General features: G+C 49.1%; 1 protein-coding gene across 5 annotated transcripts; it reads right to left on the bottom strand.

Moving 5' to 3' along the window:
- Nucleotides 1–299: 299 nt before the first annotated feature.
- On the bottom strand, nucleotides 300–19328 carry ZNF473 (zinc finger protein 473). Of its 5 annotated transcripts, none has more exons than XM_025367234.1 (5): nucleotides 19191–19328; nucleotides 13903–13980; nucleotides 8221–8347; nucleotides 5716–5805; nucleotides 300–2807 (listed from the first exon to the last, which is right to left on the bottom strand). In XM_025367234.1, the coding sequence occupies exons 2-5, from the start codon at nucleotides 13909–13911 to the stop codon at nucleotides 418–420; spliced, it is 2616 nt and encodes an 871-aa protein (XP_025223019.1). In that variant the 5' UTR covers nucleotides 13912–13980; nucleotides 19191–19328; the 3' UTR covers nucleotides 300–417. The 5 variants fall into 5 exon arrangements, with proteins under 5 accessions (XP_025223019.1, XP_025223018.1, XP_025223022.1 ...); XM_025367233.1 differs by having other exon boundaries at nucleotides 13903–14102; nucleotides 19191–19312; XM_025367237.1 differs by lacking the exon at nucleotides 13903–13980 and adding an exon at nucleotides 6894–6989 and having other exon boundaries at nucleotides 19191–19255.
- Between the last annotated feature and the right edge of the window lie 145 nt (nucleotides 19329–19473).

The raw sequence follows: 19473 nt of genomic DNA, 5'->3' as shown, positions 1-19473 counted from the left end.
GTGTATTTGTGGCTTACACTTGGTGAGCCCTCATGTGCTGGCCATCAGTTCTAAGTGCTTCACATTTATGTATTTAATCCTCAGAAAAGCCCTCTGAGGTAGGTGATGCCCATTTTACAGATGAGGACACCGAGGCCCTGAGAGATTTTTCTGACTTTCCCAAGGTCACTTAGGTAGTAGATGGCAGAGGTGGAACTTAACTCAGGTAGACTGGCTCCAGAGCCTACCTCTGTATCCTGACGTTGTACAGCTTCTCCATTTTTGTGTTTTCACTGTTGTAATGAAACATGTGCACAAACTTTCTAATCAATCTTTAGATGTATCTATTTGGAGAGAAACTTGCAATAGGATGGATGGTTTCCAACTTTCCACATCTGATGAAGTCTCATATTCTGGGACTCTGCTGCCACCCAATGGCTACAGGTAGTATTGCTGCTTGTTGTGTACACGCTGATGGCGGGTGAGGCTCGAGTGGCACCGAAAGGCTTTCTGGCAACGTTGACACTGATAAAGTGTCTCCTGGGTGTGAACTCTCAGGTGCTGGTTGAGATGGGCACTGAGGCCAAAAGCTTTGCCACACACATTACAGGAGTAAGGCTTCTCACCAGTGTGAATTCTCTGGTGCTGTGTTAGATTTGCTTTCTGGGCAAAGGCTTTCCCACATTCACCACATATGTAGGGCTTCTCCCCAGTGTGAACTCTCCGGTGAATAGAAAGGCATGAGCTCTGGGTGAAGGCTTTCCCGCACTCCTGACACACATAAGGCTTTTCTCCAGTGTGAATTCTCTGGTGGCGGACAAGCTCTGCACTCAGGCCGAAGGCCTTCCCGCAGTAGTCACATACATAGGGCTTCTCACCTGAGTGAATTCTCTGATGCTTAGAAAGGCACGAGCTCTGACGGAACGTTTTCCCGCATTCATTACACACCAAGGGCTTCTTTCTGGCATGAGTTCGCTCATGCTGAACAAGGTAGTTTCGCTGGGTGAAGACTCTGTCACACTTACTACATTTAAAGGGATTCCCTCCAGCATGAATTAACTGATGTTTTGAGAGGTGTGCACTTTGGCTGAAGGTCTTTCCGCATTCGTTACATTTAAAAGGGTGCTCCTTTGTGTGGGAGGACTGAAGTTTGAGAAGGGAGGCACTGCTGATGGCTTTCCCTTGCTCACCCCATTTATACAGCCTCACTCTAGAGTGGATTCTTTGATGATGAATGAGCTGAGTACTTTGGCCAAAGGCTCTCCCACACTGGTCACACTCAAAGGGCTTCACTCCGCTGGTGTGAATCCTCTCGTGCTGAGTGAGGTATTGGCTGCAGCTAAAGGTTTTCTCACATTTGTTACACTTAAAGCACTTCTCTTTCTGTTCTGGGTTCTGATCCGAGATCTTCCCACTCACAACAAATCCTTGTTTTTCTCTTGTGTGAACACTCTGGTGGCACTTCAGGGTTGAGCTGCAGATGAAGCGTTCTCCGCACTCCTGGCATTCATACGGGGTTTTGACAGTGTGCATTTTCTGGTGGTGCACAAGGTGACTGTTATCGCTGAAAGTCTCCTTGCATTCAGCACAGCGATAGGGCTTTTCTGCAGTGTGAATGGCCTGATGTCGCATCAGATGTGAGGGCCGGCTGAAACTCTTGATGCATGCCTGACATTTGTGGGGTCTGTAGCCTGTATGAATTCGCCGATGTTCATTAAGGTGAGTGTGCCGGCGGAAGGCCTTCCCACACTCACTGCATTTGTAAGGCTTCTCTCCACTGTGAATCCTCTGATGGATCTTTAGGGTAGAGTTATGGCTGAAGGATTTCCCACATTCGTTACACTTATAAGGCTTCTCTCCAGTATGAAGAGCCTGGTGTTCAATGAGCAGCGAACTCCGCCGAAAAGTCTTCCCGCACTCCCGACACTCAGAGGTAGTTTTTGCAGTGTGAGTTTTCTGATGTTGGATGAGGTGTTTTCTCAAGCTGAAGGTCGCCTGGCACTTGGAACATTCATAGCGTTTCCGAGTGTGGGTCTTCTGGTGCCGAATAAGATGAAAGATCCGGGTGAAAGCCTTGCCGCATTCGTTACAGTTGTAGGACTTACTATCTGTGTGAGTTTTCTGATGCTCACCAGGCTGTGTGTCATGACTGGGTGGGTGGTCACTGTATTGACCCTTACATGGTTTTTCTCCAGTGTGAGTTTTCTGATGCCACAGGTTTGTACTCTGACTAAAAGTTGTCCCATATTCATTACATACATAGAATTTGTAGCCCGTGTGAGTTTTCGGATACACAGAAAAGGAAGCATTCTGGTCAAAACCTTGCTCACACTCTTGATGGACAGTGGGTTTCTCCCCAGTATGAGTAATCCAGTGCTGGGTAAGATGGTAACTCCCACTGAAGCTTTTCCCACATTCACTACATTTATATGGTTTCTCCCCTTCCTGAACAGAATCCTGCTGGCTGTGGTCCGAGTAGGAGTCAAACTCACCCCTATATTCCTTAGACTCAGCTGGTGTGAGGGTCTTTTCAGAAACATTATGTATCATGGAATCTTCTCCCGTGGAAAGGGTGGACACAGGACTGAGGCCTCTCTTTAATTCATAACTCTTGCATTCCGTGGGACCTTCCCCATTGGTGGCAACATCAGACCTCAGAAGACTTTCTGGATCGCCTAGCAAACTATCTAACCAGGTGTCCTCTACACAGGCTTCTCCGAAATTGGAGTTCCAGAAGCCATCCTTGGATAACATCTCTATAATCTCCTGGGAGAATCCTTCTTCCAAGAAATCCTCCATCAGAGGAGAGTTCTTGGTCTCAGTCGCATCTGAAAGAGTAAGTGCAAATGTCTCCTGTTCACCAAGGGTGAGAACACAGACAAGAGCAAGTAGGGGTGATGGATCTTGAGTCCAGCCTATCCATTAAGGGACCCACAGGGGTGACCCATGTGGAACTGGCATCACAGAAAACAGAGAGAGCCCATTCCCAGGAGGGTCAACAGGGGAGCTGGGAAACCACAGGGGTTCAACAAGGAGGGAGATTCGCCCATTACCTTCACACCTAGGTGACTGACCAAGTTCCCTAAAAAGTCGCCTGGACTCACCTGCTTCTACTCTCCACTCTATCCTGCACTGTCACCAAAATCTTCCTCCTCATATCCTGCATCCTCTATACCAGACAACACCCCACTCCCCTCACTCCACCATCCATCCAATTCTCCATGCTAGAATCCTAGGAGTCAACCTCCTCCCTACCTCTCCCTCAACTTGGCACTATTTTCATTTGGTCTCTATCGAAATGTCTCAACTCCCTTCCTCTCCTCTCTTTACCACTGACTGCATCTGACACCAGGCTGCTCATTGGTCTCCTGTCTCTGTCTGTCTGTCTCTCTCTCCAGTCTTCCACGCTAGCCCTAAAGGGTTTTTTAATAAATGGATCTGACTATATCACTCCTCTGATTAAACCCTTCCAGGGCTTCCTGCCTGGAGAAGAGAAATGAGTGTATCAGCCCAGCGCTCTTTGTGCTGACCTTATACAACTCTTGCGGTTCCCTAAATCTACCAGACTTTCTCCTCTGTGCTTTTAATGGTCCCTCATGCTGGATGGCACTTCCTGGGCTAACTCCTCTAAGTCTTTTAATACCCACCTTGAGTATCACCCTCCTCTGAAAGGCTTCCCTGACAACCCCATCCCCATTCTGCTTTAAGTCCCCTGCCCTATATTCTCTGAAAAACAGCTGAGCACTTACCATCCTCCACCTTGACAAGTTATGAAAGGGTCTGACCCCTGACCCTTACCAGAAGGTAAGCTCTTTAACAGGGACCTTCCACTGCTCATCCATCCACTGTCACAGCGGCAGCCACGGGACAGATTCACAGACAGTAAATCCCATTCATGGCATGCTTACTCACAGGCAGGAGTGCCTCAGGCACTCTCTTACACTCGACAACCTCCCATAAGGTAGGCACGTTTCTGCTTCTTAAAGCTAAGTGAGCAGCAGAATGAGGATTTGAACCCCTCTGACCCCATATATATATCTTTTTTTTTTTTTTTTTTTTTGGAGATTGAGTCTTGCTCTGTTGCCCAGGCTAAAGTGCTGCACGATCTCAGCTCAATGCAACCTCTGCCTCCCGGGTTCAAGTGATTCTCCTGCCTCAGCCTCCTGAGTAGCTGGGACTGCAGGCGCCTACTACCACGCCCAGCTAATTTTTGTATTTTTAGTAGAGATGGAGTTTCAGCATGTTGGTCAGTCTGGTCTCGAACTCCTGACCTCAAGTGATCTGCCTGCCTTGCCCTCCCAAAGTGCTGGGATTACAGGTATGAGCCACCATGCCTGGCCCCCATATTCTTAACTACCAAGCTGTATGCTCTCTGGGATCCTTCACAAAACATGAATGTCACTGCTCTGCTGTATGCTCTCCAGTCTCCCCATCTCTCCTCTCCTCCATCATTATACCTTTTCCAGCCTGTCCCTTCTGCAGTTCTTGGCTCACCATCTGAGTATCTATGAGACTGCTTAAAGTCTCTCCACCTGGAATTAAAACTTGCAAATGAAAGCCTTCTGAAATCACACCTTGTTCTGAATTGTCACCTCTGCCTCTGCTCATCTCTCCCACAGATATCCAGCTCACTCTCCTCACCACACCGGTGCTCATGTTGTTCCCTCTGCCTCAAATGCACCGACAGACATGTAACAGGCACCCCTTATGTGCCAAGCATGATGTCAGGAGCTGGGAATACAGGGTGAATCAGCTAAGCCCTGCTTCCAAGAGAGGCACACCGTTAAAGGGGAAAGACGCTTACGTGGTAACTGTGCAACTCGAGTGTCACTACTAGAGGATATGGAGGTACATTTGTTAGTAAAGGCACGGCTACCCATGCTTGGAAACAGCCACTATGCTGAGGTGACAGAAACAGAAAGCAGAGGTTGTGAGAGCCTGTGCATGGGTTAGTCACCTACGAGGGACACTGATGTGCTGAACAGGAGGCTGCAGAGGCCTCATGTACACGAGCTTGAGTGTGGTGAGCCAAGAAGGGAGCTACAGACTGACTGGGTTGGGTACAGCCTGAGACTCCTGTGGTCTCTGGCTCAGGGCCCTGCTTCTCATGCAGATAAAGAAACAAGGAGAGAAGCCTCCCATGCCAGGCGAGGCAGCTGCCTCTGCTTTCTCCTACTGGGGATGTCTCTACCATGGGTAACACCCCAGGAATCCTCACCACCTAACCTGATCCACCTGGAGGAACCCTGGCTTGGGAGATGGCAGGGCAGATGCTCTCGGCAGCATTCAGGCCTAGGCTTAAGTTACTCCCTAATGTGGCCATTTGCTGTGCCCCAGGGATAGGAAGGAAAAATGGACCTGAAGGAAAGGAGGTAAAAGAAGTAGAATGAGGGTCAACACACCCAGGGAGCACAAGGCAGGAAAGCAGAGACCAACTCAGAGAGTGGAGGGCGTCTCCTTGTTGAGTCTGGAAGGAAGAAGAGGAGCTGCGGAGAGGCACCAGGATAGCCCTGTGCTGAAGGGCAAGGTGGAGAGACACCAGAGTGAGGGACTATAAAAATGTCCGGATCGCCCCCAGCTCCCAGGATGAGGGGGTGGAAGCCAGCGAGTGGCGAGTGAAGTCCTGAAGCTGAGCGTTGTAATGTCTGGGTAGACCTGTGGGAGAGCTGGCGGCAGCCCCAGGATGGAGGTCTGGAGGACAGAAGGTACACAGGGGGCCCCTCTCCATCCACTCACCAGAGCCCATTGCTTCTGGGCTTCCTCCTGGCAGAGGCTCCAGATCTTCACCGCCATCTGGGTGGGAGGTCAGGTTGGGTCTTGGGGGGTCTGCAGGGAGAGAACAGCATTGTCATCTAACCAGGACATGGAGGGTCATCCAGACACTCAGTGAGAACCTCCTGGCTCTCCTGACTTTTCTATGCTTTATCCTGCACATGGTTCCTGTGGGCCAGGTGCTGCCTGGGCGCCTCTGGGGATGCCTGTCCTGTAGGGTTCCCAGTCCAGTGATAGAGAGGGAGCCAAACAATCACAATCCAGGGTGACCAAAGCTGTGACAGCTGGGGCTGGGGACACAAAAGACTTGTGACAGCTCTTTAATGGGCAGAATCTGCCAGGTGGAGAGGCATGCACTTCCTTAGCCATTCATGATTCACTCACTGAGCCATGGGCCACACAACGCCTGAGGCCTCCATGGGCCAAGGACAGAAGATGTCAGGGTCCCAGGGTCCAAGCAGTCCTGAGCCCTACCCTCCACAAGCTTCTCCAAGTAAGGGACCAGAGTCACCATCCAGGAGGGATACAGGCTACAGCGGAGAAAACGCCACTGCTGGCTTTGAAGACTGAGAGGCCATGAGTCAAGCAATACAGGTGACCTCCAGAAGCTGGCAACGGGCCAGGAGAGGACTGCATGTGCTGGAGCCTCCAGAAGGAACATGGCCCTGCCAACACCTCGCCTCCAGCCCAGCCACATGCATTTGGAACTCCTGGCCTCCAGGACTGTAACATAATACAAGCGTGCTGGTGGAAGCCACTGCGTTTGTGCTATGTGTAACAGCAGCAATAGGACACGGATATACTACTCATACATACACGCAAATGGGCGAAGGGGCAGTCGAGGTAAACACACTTCTTACTGTGGGCTGTAGTTTAAAAATTCAAAACGACACGGAGTAGGACCTCCCATTAGATGCTTCTTAGCACACACTGGTCAGTCTGGAGAAAGTCTGCCCCAATGTGATGAGATTCTATCAAATGACAGTTTCCACAGTGTTATATTTTACTGCTTTCATCTTTTGAAGTAAATTATTTTCCTGGTTCTTCAAAAAGAAAGAACTGAGGCAACAGAGAGGCAAAATGAGCTAATGAGGTGACACTGATGGGGAGCTGGGGTGATGTGGCCTTGGGGCTGCACAGACCTTAGCTGGAGTCTGGGCCCTGCTGCTCTCTCACTGTGTGACACTGGTGTGCAGAAGAGGGCGACACAGCAGGCTGGCTGCTCTCCTGGGAAAGGCCTGCTGGCAAGGCTGGATTTCAGAGGGGTACCCCATGTCTCCAGAACGGAAGGGACACGCTCCCTGGACCTAAACTCTGCAAACACTGTGGCTTACACCTGCTTTCCTCCTGGGAGTCTGCAATTCTGGTATGTGCCAGGCAAAGGGGACCACGTGACCAGACCCCAGTAAAAACCCTGGCCCTGAGTCTCTGATGAGCTTCCCTGGTGGACAGCATTTCACACGAGATATCACATTCTACAGTATTGCTGGGGGAATTAAGCATGTCCCACGTGACTCCCCTGAGAGAGAATTCTGAAAGTTTGTGCCTGGCTCCCTTGGACTTTGCCCCATGTACCTCCTCCCTTTGCTGACTGCTGACTCTTTTCACTGTAGTCAGTCTTAGCCATGAGTCTGACCACAGGCTGAGTCCTGGGAATCCTAGTCAATCACTGGAGCTGTGGGTGTCCTGGGGACACTGGCATAGCTGGGAAGGTGACTGCCTCTCTTTCAACCTCAGTTTCAGACCATTCGGCACAAGAGGGACAACCCAGCTTCCTCATGGGGTGACTGGAGGATTGAACGAGCAAGTCCGAAGAGCTGCTACTCAATCGTTCATTAATTTAGAGCTGTCTGCTGGGCCCTGGAGCAGGAACTGCTTGTTCCAAACATTGGGGACACGCCCCTGTCCTCACACGGCTCCCGCTCTGATGATAAAATGGTAGTTAGAACGTGATGGAGCGATGGCCAAGATGAGCAGGAGAGGAGATACAGAGTTCTCACAGTGTCCCAGGTCAGATTGAAGAAGGTAAGCCCTGAGAGCCACTTAGGCAGAGGGGAGGGCAACTGGAAGACCCTGAAGTCTCAGCTTGAAGAATGACTGACTACAAGCAGGAAAGTGGTGAAGACGAGGCTGGGGAGGCAGATGGGGCCAGAGCAGGGTTTCCCAGGCTTAGCACTACTGACACTGGCGTAGGCCAGGCTTTGGCTGTGGGCTCTCCTGTGCACTGCAGGATGTGTGGCAGCCTCCCTGGGTTCCAGCGGCTAGATGTCAGCAGCACGCTGCTGGCCCAAGAAGTAACAATCAAAAATGTCTCCACACATGGCCAATGTCTCCTTGGCCAGCTGAGAACTGCTGGGCTAGGTCATGCGGATTCAGAGGAGCCCAGGATTTCACCCTGTGGCTGGGGGAGAGCACAGGTGATCACCAAGCAGGACAGTGAGTAGGCCCCTGGGGACAGGGAACACTCACCCAGCAGGAGGAGGTCCTGGCACTTGTCCAACGCTGTGTCCCAGAACATGTCCCCCTGCTCCAGCCCGAGCTGCTCCCAATCTTCCAAGGTGAAGTCCATGCCGACGTCCTTGAGGGTCACAAATTCCTGAAACACAATACACTATTGGTCACTCAGAGGCTGGGGTCAGGGAGGAGCCCAACAGCTCACTCAGGGCACCCCCAGCCCTCAATCTGCCAGGCCTTTGGCAAAAACCATCCCATCCTCAGCCTCACAAGACTTGAGACGTAAGAGATTGGAAACCCCTGTATTTTGTAGGCAAAGAAAAGGAGTCTTGACCAGGGGACAGAATGTCAACCAAGGTTAACACAGGTGAGACGGAACCCAGGTCTGTCTGGTCCTAAAAATCTATTTATTTCACACTTTTGCCTTTTTTAGTGTTCATTCAAGATTTTATTTTGTAAATTTTCAAACATACATACAAGTAGAGAGATGTATATAATTAACAACCATGAACCCATCACCAGGGGTCATCTGATTTCACCTGTGAATACTTCAGTATGAGCAGTAACTCCTTAGTCACTGAACACCTAGACCACATTCAAAATCTGTATACAGATTAGGCTGACGTCTCAGTGGTGTCCCTTCTTTTTTTTTTGAGACAAAGTCTCACTCCATTGCCCAGGCTGGAGTGCAATGGCACAATCTCGGCTCACAGCAACCTCTGCCTCTCGGGTCCAAGCGATTCTCCTGCCTCAGCCTCCTGAGTAGCTGGGATTACAGGTGCACACCACCATGCCCCGCTAATTTTAATTTTGCATTTTTAAGTAGAGACAGGATTTCACCATGTGAGCAAGGCTGGTCTCGAACTCCTGACCTCGTGATCTGCCCGTCTCGGCCTCCCAAAGTGCTGGGATTACAGGCATAAGACACCGTGCCCAGCCTAGTGGTGTGTCTTTATAGCTAGCTTGTCTCAATCAGAATCCAGGGGAGCCCATACCCTGCGTGTAACTGATGTGGCTCTGAGGTTTTAAAATCTACAGCTGTACCCCTGTGCCTTCTTCATCCTCCATGCTCCTGATTTGAGATCCCACGTTCTGAATGTGGCAAGCTGCTTCTATGCAGTATCACCTGGCTGCTCCCCTGGCTGCGCATTTCCTGTGAGCCGGTCAGGGGAGCAGAGGCCTGACTGAGTCAGTACAGCCTCTGGGGGAAAGACCCACTCACAGGTGGTACCAGGTCCACTTTAGGCCCCATGACTACCTAAGGCTCTTATCTGGTTGTCCAACTTTTAGTGATGCCATCTTTCATTTTAAAACTTTCCTAGTTAATAGGTGTTTATTATTATTTATGTGTATGTGTGCGTGTGTATAGTGTATATATATACATCATATGATGTATATATAATATAGATATGTATTCTATATAATTTTACTTCATATATAATTATATATATTTATATATTATAATTTACATATGCACCTGTAGTCCCAGCTACTCAGGAGGCTGAGGTGAGAGTATCACAGGAGCCCAAGGAAGTCAAGGCTACAGTGAGCTGTGATTGCATCACTGCACTCCAGCCTGGGTGACAGTGAGACCCTGCCTAAAAAAAAGAAAAATTTTTCTATTATTTGGCTAGTCAGTGGAAGAGTTCATATAGGACAGGTAGGGTAAATGCTTGAATCTCCTTTTATTTGCTAGTTTTCACTATAAGGAATCGGTTTCTTTCTATCATTTATAAATTATGGTAATTTATAAATCTGGTAATTTGTAAATTTTATATATAACTTATTATATATATTATGTGTATATATATATATATAGAGAGAGACAGAGTGTCTCACAGTGTTGCCCAGTCTGGAGTGCAGTGCCACGATGATAGCCTCGACCTCCTGGGCTCAAGCAATCCTCCTGCCTCAGCCTCCAAGTAGCCAGAACTATAGGCATGTGCCACCAGACCCAGCTAATTTTTTGTTTGTTTGTTTTTTTGGTAGAGTAGGAGTCTTGCCATGTTGCCCAGGCTGGTCTCGAACTCTTGGCCTCAAGTGATCCTCCTGCCCCTGCCTCCTCAAGTGTTGGGATTACAGGCATGAGCCACTGTACCTGGCCAGTTAATGGGTGTTTAGGATAAAAATTCAAATACCTGAGAAGTACCGACGATAAAACGTGAAAGCCTGCCCCCACACACCCCATCTCTAGGTGAAACCATGACTGCTGTGTCTCTTCCAAATCTCCATCAATGTGGGCACAGGCACATATGCGCACGCGCACACACAGCACATTTTAAGGAAGAATGAAAACCACCTCTCTTTAGTTGTTTGGCTTTGAGGTTTGGCCCTACTACCTTCACTTATGAGTGACTACTGGCAAGTAAGCTGCATGTCTCTTGTGACCCCAATTCCTGCTCCCCTAGTGAAATGGGACCAATGAGTCCCATCTCATCAGGGCTGCTACAGGAAGCAACTGAAATACTGCTGGGAGGTGACTGCACAGTACTTAGCACAAAGCAAGAGCTCCACAAGGGGGCAATTCCACTCTGGCTCACACTGCCCAGCCCAACCCTCCAGGCATCTGACTGCAAAAGCCCTTCCTTGGCCAAGAGCGTTCTGCATGCCGGCAATGGTTCAATGCTTTAGGTGCAGTGAGTCACTAAACCGCCTGACTCCTTTCTTTTTTTTTTTTTTTTTTTTTTTTTTTGAGACGGAGTCTCGCGCTGTGTCACCCAGGCTGGAGTGCAGTGGCGCGATCTCGGCTCACTGCAAGCTCCGCCTCCCAGGTTCACGCCATTCTCCTGCCTCAGCCTCCGAGTAGCTGGGACCACAGGCGCCCGCCACCACGCCCGGCTAGTTTTTTGTATTTTTAGTAGAGACGGGGTTTCACCATGTTAGCCAGGATGGTCTCGATCTCCTGACCTCGTGATCCGCCCGTCTCGGCCTCCCAAAGTGCTGGGATTACAGGCTTGAGCCACCGCGCCCGGCCGACTCCTTTCTGAGGCAGGATTATCCCCAATTTATAGAAAACAAAATCAAGGCCCAAAGAGTCACTTTCTCCAAGTCACACAGTGTATTAGTCCATCTTCTGTTGCTGTAACTGGGTAATCTATAAAGAAAATAAATTTATTTCCTATAGTTCTAGAGGCTGTGAAATAATAAATTTGTGTTGTTTTTAAGCCCCCAGGTTTGTGTGATTTGTTACAGCAGCAGCAAGATCCTGAAACAGTCATCCCAATGTGATGCTAAGCAGGAATTGGGTAGACGAGCCACGGGGATCCTGTTTCTACTTACAACAGATCCCGTCCATCCTCTGCTCCAAACACTCCAATGGCCTCTGAATTCATCGCATTTAAAGACAAAGGCCATACAATGATCTCCAGGGCCCTAAAGATCAGGCCCCAGCTATCCCTCAGGGCTTACCTTCTCCCCCTTTCCTGCACATCCACTCTGCTCCAGCCCCACCTGCTTCCTTGCTGCTCCCCGAACACACCTGCCAGCTCCCATCTTACAGTCAAGATTGTGTCCCTCAGTTCTCTGCTTAAATGCCTCTTCTCCATGAGGCCTTTTCTGACCCCTCTATATAAAACAGCAAATCCACCCCGGGTCTCCCTATCCCTTTCTTCCATAATCCTTAATACTGCCTGCATTCTGTGATTTACTTCATGCATTTTACTGTGTGGTATGGATTGAACTGTAACCCTCTAAAAAGATACAATGAAGTTCTAATCCCCAGTACCTCAGAATTTGCCCTTATTTGGAAATGGGGTCTTTACAGAGGTGATCAAGCTGAGATGAGGTCACCAGGGTGGGTCCTAATCCAACATGACTGAAGTTGTTATAAACAGGAGAAATGGGGACAAAAAGACAAACACAGGCTGAGGGAAAACAATGTGAAGATACGAGGAGAACATCCTGGGAAGATGAAGGCAGAGATTGGGGTGATGCCTCTCTAGGCCAAGCAACACTGAAGCTGGTCAGCAAACTGCCAAAAGATAGGGGAGAGGCCTGGCTTGCAGCCTCAGAAGGATCCAGCCCTGCCAACACCCTGATCTCAGACTTCTGGCCTCCAGGACTGCGAGATCATCCATTTCTGTTGTTTTCAGCCACCCAGTGTGTGGTACTTTGTGACAGCAGCCCTAGCAAGCTTATACACTGTCACTCGCAATAACGTGAGCTTCATGAGGACAGGAACCACCTCAACTGTTTCCCTAGTCCAGACTTATAACAAAGCCCACACATGGCAGGCACAGAGTAAATACTTGTCGAAGGAGGCAAAGCAGCACGTGGTCCTGATAGCTGTTTTGGGACAAGGGAAGGAGCTCATCAAGGATGGAACCCATACTAAGCGAGGTTCAAGGTGGGGACAATAAACTGAGTCCCAATCACACTTGCAGATGATGACAGCCCTACCTCTGGACTTTTGGTTATATAATTAGTAGTCTCCTAACTGCATAAGTCGATTTCTGACACTTATAATAGAAACTGTTGCTGTCTATATCCTGTCAAGAGTACCAGTCGAGCAGTTTTTTCAGCAGGAGCCAGATCACAGAGGACCTTTGAGGGGCTTCCTTTCCTCACACTCCCAGACTGTGCTGGACAAGGGCCCCTGGTCTCAGTGATGGAGGAGGTGGGAAGACAGGGGCGGACTTGATCCCTGAGGCACTGGGGAGCCACAGGAAAGTGACAAGGTCAGAGCACATATGTGGCAACCATTTACCCTGTGTGCCAGACCACACTGTGGGCACTAGGGACATGGATGTGTGTCAGACCTGGTTCCTGGCCTCATGGAGCTCATGGTCTGATGAAGAGACATGAGGGAGGTAGGACTGTGGCACAGGGAGGTATCGAGGGCTGTGTGGGCCAGAGGAAGGAGGGAGGCCATTGCCTTGAGGTCAGGGAAAGCTTCCTGGAGGGGAGGTCATTAAAGTTGGATCACTAAGGATGAACAGATATTTACCAGATAGATGGTTTCATGCATCATTCATTGATTCATTCATATATTCACCTAATACCTCATGAGGCTTCCTGTGTGCCTGGCCTGTGCTGGGCCCTGGGGACCCAGAGATGAATCCCCATCAGTTCGTGTCCCCAAGGAGCATCTAGTCTGGTCGGGATGACAGGTATGGGCAGGAACATCCATATCTAGGTGGATCTGTGCTACAGTGCAGGCAGCAGGGGGCGCTATGGAAGGTCAGAGTGGGAAAGTGCTGAGTGCCTAGGGAAGGGTTGGGGAACTGAGCCGGGTCTTAAAGGCTGTGGATTCATTACCAGATGGAAAAGGGGCAGGGGATTCCAGCAGAGGACCCAACCTGAGCAAAGGCAGGGAAGCTGCTGGAAAGTACAGAATCAAGTTTTACTACTAGGCCAAAGGGAGTACTGGTCATCTAGAGAAATGGGAGAAGATGGTGCAAAGGTGGGTAGAACCTAGAACACACAGGAAGGCTGAAAAACCTGGAATTTATCCTATAAGCAATAGGGGTTCCCAGAAGAGTACAAGCAGAAAAGAACAGCATGTGAGCTTTCCTTTAAAAAAGATCGCCTGGGAGCCACCATGGGACAGCGAGGCCAAAACAAAGGCAGGCCAACTTTCCTGCCTTTGGGGGTGACCGATTAACACAGAGCGGCCTTCAACCCGCCTCGGCCACAAAGGAAAGCCAACTTTCCTGCCTTTGGGGGTGACCGATTAAGACAGAGTGACGTTCAACTCACCTCAGTCATGGCCAACTGGGCTTCAGTAGCCTCTTTTAAGCTCCTCCTCCTTCCCCTCCGTGTTCCCGGCTGGCAGGGCTGTGGGAAGCACAAGGGAGCTGTGAGAAAGTCTCCCTTCCGCCCGTGGCTGACTCGCTGTCCATGCTGCCGAGCCCCCAAAATGTCCAGGAGGAGGAACACAAGTCCCAGTGTGAGTCTCCCTGCAGGGGACAACAACAACTGTATTTACTGAAGCTACCCCAGCCCCACATCTCCACTGTGCTTCAGAACCTACAGAACAGCTTCGCCACCACTGTTAGCACCTAACATAGTCAGTAAAAACATGTTTAGGAGATTTGGTGAGGAAAGTCTATGGCCACAGTGGGAACTTCTGTCTTTTTTTTTTTTTTTTTTTTTTTTTTTTTTTTGNACAATCCTAAGTCAAAAGAACAAAGCTGGAGGCATCACGCTACCTGACTTCAAACTCTACTACAAGGCTACAGTAACCAAAACAGCATGGTACTGGTACCAAAACAGAGATATAGACCAATGGAACAGAACCGAGTCCTCAAAAATAGGTTTTTAAAATAAACTCCCTTTCAATGAATAATTTATTAAGCAACATTTCATTTTGTTATATTGCAGTTAAATTTTAACCAGAGCTAATGATAAATCTGTGCTGTAGTTTTTCTTTTTTTAGAACATAAAGTATAATTTTGAACTAATTTATCAAACAGGACAAAATAAGCTAATCTATTATGAAATCATAAGTTTCTATTCATGACAATGAAGTGGCAAAAAACACAATAAAATATTTGGACACATTTTTCTCAATGTAGAAATGCAAAAGACATTACACAGTTAGTGATTTCACTAATGCCCCTGAGTTATGTGACACTAATTATTTTTTTATTTATTTATTTTTTTTTGAGACAGAGTCTCGCACTGTCGCCCAGGCTGGAGTGCTGTGGCCGGATCTCAGCTCACTGCAAGCTCCGCCTCCCGGGTTCCCGCCATTCTCCTGCCTCAGCCTCCCGAGTAGCTGGGACTACAGGCGCCCGCCACCTCGCCCGGCTAGTATTTTTTTGTATTTTTTTTTAGTAGAGACGGGGTTTCACCGTGTTAGCCAGGATGGTCTCGATCTCCCGACCTCGTGATCCGCCCGTCTCGGCCTCCCAAAGTGCTGGGATTACAAGCTTGAGCCACCGCGCCCGGCCGGGAACTTCTGTCTTGCTCACTGCTGTGTCGCTTAGTGTACAGTAGGTGCTTTAACAGTAGGTGTAAAAGCACCTACAGTTGTTGACAGAATGAAGGTGTCTAAAGAACCAATGGAACAATGCTTCTGGGATTTCTGGTTATCATCTCCAGAATGTGAGTTCACGTAAATCAGCCTCCAAAACTGTTCCTTTTTTTTTTTTTTGGAGACAAGGTCTTGCTCTGCTGCCAGGCTGGAGTACTACAGCAGCACAATCATGGCTCACTGCAGCTGTAATCTCCTGGGCTTAAGCAATCCTCCAACCTCAGTCTCTCAAGTAACTGAGACTATAAGCATGTGCCACCACATCCAGCTAATCTTTTTCACTTTTTGTAGGGACAGGATCTCACTTGTTGCCCAGGTTGTTCTCAAACTCTTGACCTCAAGTAAGCCACCCTCGTCGGCCACTCAAAGTGCTAGGATTACAGGTGTGAGCCACCGCACCTGGCCGCTATCTCTACAACAGAAATATTTCAACTTGGCCGGGCGCGGTGGCTCAAGCCTGTAATCCCAGCACTTTGGGAGGCCGAGGTAGGCGGATCACCAGGTCAGGAGATCGAGACCATCCTGGCTAACACGGTGAAACGCCGTCTCTACTAAAAATACAAAAAATTAGCCGGGCGTGGTGACTGGCGCCTGTAGTCCCAGCTACCCGGGAGGCTGAGGCAGGAGAATGGCGTGAACCCGGGAGGCAGAGCTTGCAGTGACCCGAGGTCGCGCCACTGCTGCACTGCAGCGTGGGCGACAGAGCAAGACTCCGTCTAAAAAAAAAAAAAAAAAAAAAAAAGTCACTGCACCCAGTTATTTTCATGACCCATAATATGCAAAACATCGTACCACAGACATCTTTACCCATTTGTATCCATTGCCTGGACCAAGTGGCATATATCTGCGGAGTGCTGAAAGCACAAAGCAGCACGGATCACTTAACAATGACACAAGTCCACAAATTCTTCAAACTCCAACACCAGATGTGCTTTGACATTCAACTTTTATTTTAAAAAGGTGATATGGCATATATATGTGGCATATTTCATTAAAATCCCAGTGCAGGGCTGGCCGTGGTGGCTCACACCTGTAATTCCAGCACTTTGGGAGGCTGAGGCGGGCGGATCACGAAGTCAGATTGAGACCATCCTGGCTAACAAGCACGGTGAAACCCCATCCCTCCTAAAAATACAAAAACAAAATTAGCCAGGTGTGGTGGCGGGCGCCTGTAGTCCCAACTACTTGGGAGGCTGAGGTGAGAGAATGGTGTGAACCCAAGAGGTGGAGCTTGCAGTGAGCCGAGATTGTGCCACTGCACTCCAGCCTGGGCGACAGAGCAAGACTCGGTCTCAAAAACAGAAACAATACAAAACAAAATCCCAGCACAGTGTGGATCAGGCTGCACTTCATAATTGAACACTTTACCATTTCTAGAGAAAGGAATAATTATTCATTCTAGGTAGAATAATTTAAAGTTATATTTTAAAAAAATACCCTGTAGTAGTTCAGGTAAGGCATGAATACTAAATTTATGAAAAAAAAAAATTTGTTCTGAGTTTTCCAGATTTTTGAGACTACAGATATGGGAATATGGTAGACCTACAATAAATGCTAATTCTACTGAACAATGAGTTTTTTTACATGTCAGAGGTTAAGCCTCAATCTATAAGTATAACTCAGTTGACAGATATTTGGTCCATAATGTTTGTTGGCAGACAGAATGTTTTGAAAGAAAATTCAAGCATGGCTCACTAGTCTCAAACTTGAAAACTGGAAAATTTCACCTAAAAATTAGGTTTCCAACTTCTGAAACACCCTAGGATTTGGCAACACTGGGTCTACATCCCACGAAGTTAGTTCACTGGAGCCCATTTAAAGCTCTCCGACCAGTGCTAGGCAAGTGGGGGATGCTTATAATCCCAGCACCTTGGGAGGCTGAAGTGGGTTCGAGACCAGCCTGGGCAACATAACAAGACCTTGTTTCTACAAAAAAATTTAAAAATAAGCAAGTTGTGGTACCACGTGCCTGTAGTCCCAGCTACTTGGAAGGCTGAGGTAGGAGGATCACAAGGCTGCAGTGAGCTATGATTGTGCCACTGTACTCCAGCCTGGGTGACAGAGAAAGATCCCGCCTCCAAAAAAATAAATAAATAAATTTAAGTTTAAGTTTAAAAAGAGGCTGGGTGCAGTGGCTCATGCCTGTAATCCCAGCACTTTGGGAGGCCGAGGTGGGCAGATCACCTGAACTGGAGTCTGAGACCAGCCTGGTCAACATGGTGAAACCTCCATCTCTACCAAAAATACTAAAATTAGCCGTGGTGGTGCATGGCTGTAATTCCAGTTACTTGGGAGGCTGAGGCAGGAGAATCGCTTCAACCCGAGAGGTGGAGGTTCCAGTGAGACCGCACTCCAGCCTGGGTGACAGAGCAAGACTCTGTCTCCAAAACAAACAAACAAAGAACAACAACAAAAAAAACCAAACACAACTCTCCCTTTATATGAGGCAAGTGCTCTCCAAGGCCCCGCAGCCTCACTTGGACCAATTCTCTTCTTTCCTGTATGTTATCTGCCTGGCCCTCACAGACAGCTGAGCTTGAGACCCCTGTGTGCAGTTACCAAATCACATTCTGTCCACATCTCATATACTCTTAGCCCTGGGAGGAAAGAAATGAGGGCCCAGAGGTGGAGCCCAAGGTCATCCAGCCCAGAGTGACTTAAGCCAAGCGATTATCGGGCTGAAAACCTTGGGCCTGAGAGTCTTGCACCTCCTTCCAGATCATTTACCTTCTCTAAGCCTCAGTTTCCACATGTACCAAATGGAACAAATACAACAGATCCACGGTCCTTTAAATGCTCCAAAGAACGGAACTTGATTTATAAACTGACTTGATTTATAAACTGGATCGCCACAGGCCATGTAGGGTCTTAATATTCCCCTAAGTGTGAATATCCACACCTTGACCCATAGAAACATTTTATGACCAAGAACTGGCCCAGATTCCTCGGGGTGGGGGGGTGCTGACTAATTATAAAATACACACCCTATTAGCTTTCTAAAATTTGAAAAATTCTGATTCCCAAGATTGCCTTGTTGCCAAGGGGACCTGCACCTATGTCTCAGTGCTGCTGCGGGGATCAGGAGAGGAAAAGGGACTCCAGCAGGGCGCCTGGCACACAGAAAGCGCTCAAGTACTGAAAATGTTAAGTACTTCAACTTCCCCAAGAACTCTCATCCATCCTCCAGCAAGATTCTGCCTAAATCTGCCAACTTCAGGTAACTCATTTCCCTCCTTCCCCAACCAAAACCAAAATAAAACAGAATCACTCCTCTCAGGGCCGTCAGGGAGGGCTGGAAACCCCTTTAGCGGTTTTCTTTTTTCTTTTTGAGACAGGGTCTTGCTCTGTCGCCCAGGCTGGAGTGCAGTGGTGCCATCTCGGCTCACTGCAACCTCTGCCTCCCGGGTTCAAGCAATCCTCCCACCTCGGTCTCCCAATTAGCTACGACTACAGGCGCGCGCCACCACGCCCGGCTAATTTTTGTATTTTTTCTTTTTTTGTAGAGACAGGGTTTCACCATGTGGCCCAGGCTAGCCTCGAAATCCTGGGCTCAAGCGATCCGCCCGCCTTGGCCTCTCAAGGTGCTTTTCTTCCTTTTTTTTAAGACGTAGTCTCGCTCCGTCACCCAGGCTGGAGTGCAATGGCGCGATCTCGGCTCACTGCAACCTCCGCCTCCTGGGTTCAAGCGATTCTCCTGCCTCAGCCTCCCGAGTGGCTGGGATTACAGGCGCCCGCCACCACGCTCAGCTAATTTTTGTATTTTTAGTAGAGACGGGGTTCGAGGAACTCCTGGCCAAGGCTTCCCAAAGTGCTGGGATTACAGGAGTGATCCACCGTGCCCGGCCCTTGAGCGGCTTTCCTAACAGACTGTGAAAGACGGTTCACACCTCCACCCAGGCAACCGCCGCCCAAGACGACGCACCCTTTGCCGCAGTCGCCCCCACTTCCATTCCGTCACCTCTCAGGAAGGACCGAGCCCCCAAGTCCCTCAGCCCCAGCGTGTCCGTACCTCGGGATTGTAATCGGCCGCGTCAACAGACGCAACCCCAGCCTCGAGGGAGCGGGAGATTCAACTCCTCGCACACGCGCCTCTTCGCAGCAACTTCCTGCGCGCGAGAAGCTTCTCTGAGCGGCTGCACCCAGGATCCTCCGCGCCAGCGCCAAGACTCTATTTCCCAGAGGGCTGTGCGGGCGACTTCGTTCGCCTTCCCATCTCCTCCCGCTTCTTCAGCCTTACTTAGCACTCTGGGAGTAGAGTAGAAACAGAATCAGGACCAGGCGGCATCAGGGTT

Source organism: Theropithecus gelada, chromosome 19, assembly GCF_003255815.1.
Source record: "Theropithecus gelada isolate Dixy chromosome 19, Tgel_1.0, whole genome shotgun sequence".
NCBI lineage: Eukaryota > Metazoa > Chordata > Mammalia > Primates > Cercopithecidae > Theropithecus > Theropithecus gelada.
The sequence above is the reverse complement of the archived record's forward strand: the minus strand, read 5'-3'. Positions and strand labels throughout refer to the sequence as shown.

What these genes read in the sequence shown, in the direction of transcription:
- ZNF473 (XM_025367234.1), bottom strand. An exon ending in CCAGGACCTCCTCCTGCTGG is followed by an intron (nt 5,806 to 8,220) that starts GTGAGTGTTCCC and finishes CTCTCCCTGCAG; the next exon opens with ACCCCCCAAGACCCAACCTG. An exon ending in CCCAGAAGCAATGGGCTCTG is followed by an intron (nt 2,808 to 5,715) that starts GTGAGTGGATGG and finishes TTACTCTTTCAG; the next exon opens with ATGCGACTGAGACCAAGAAC.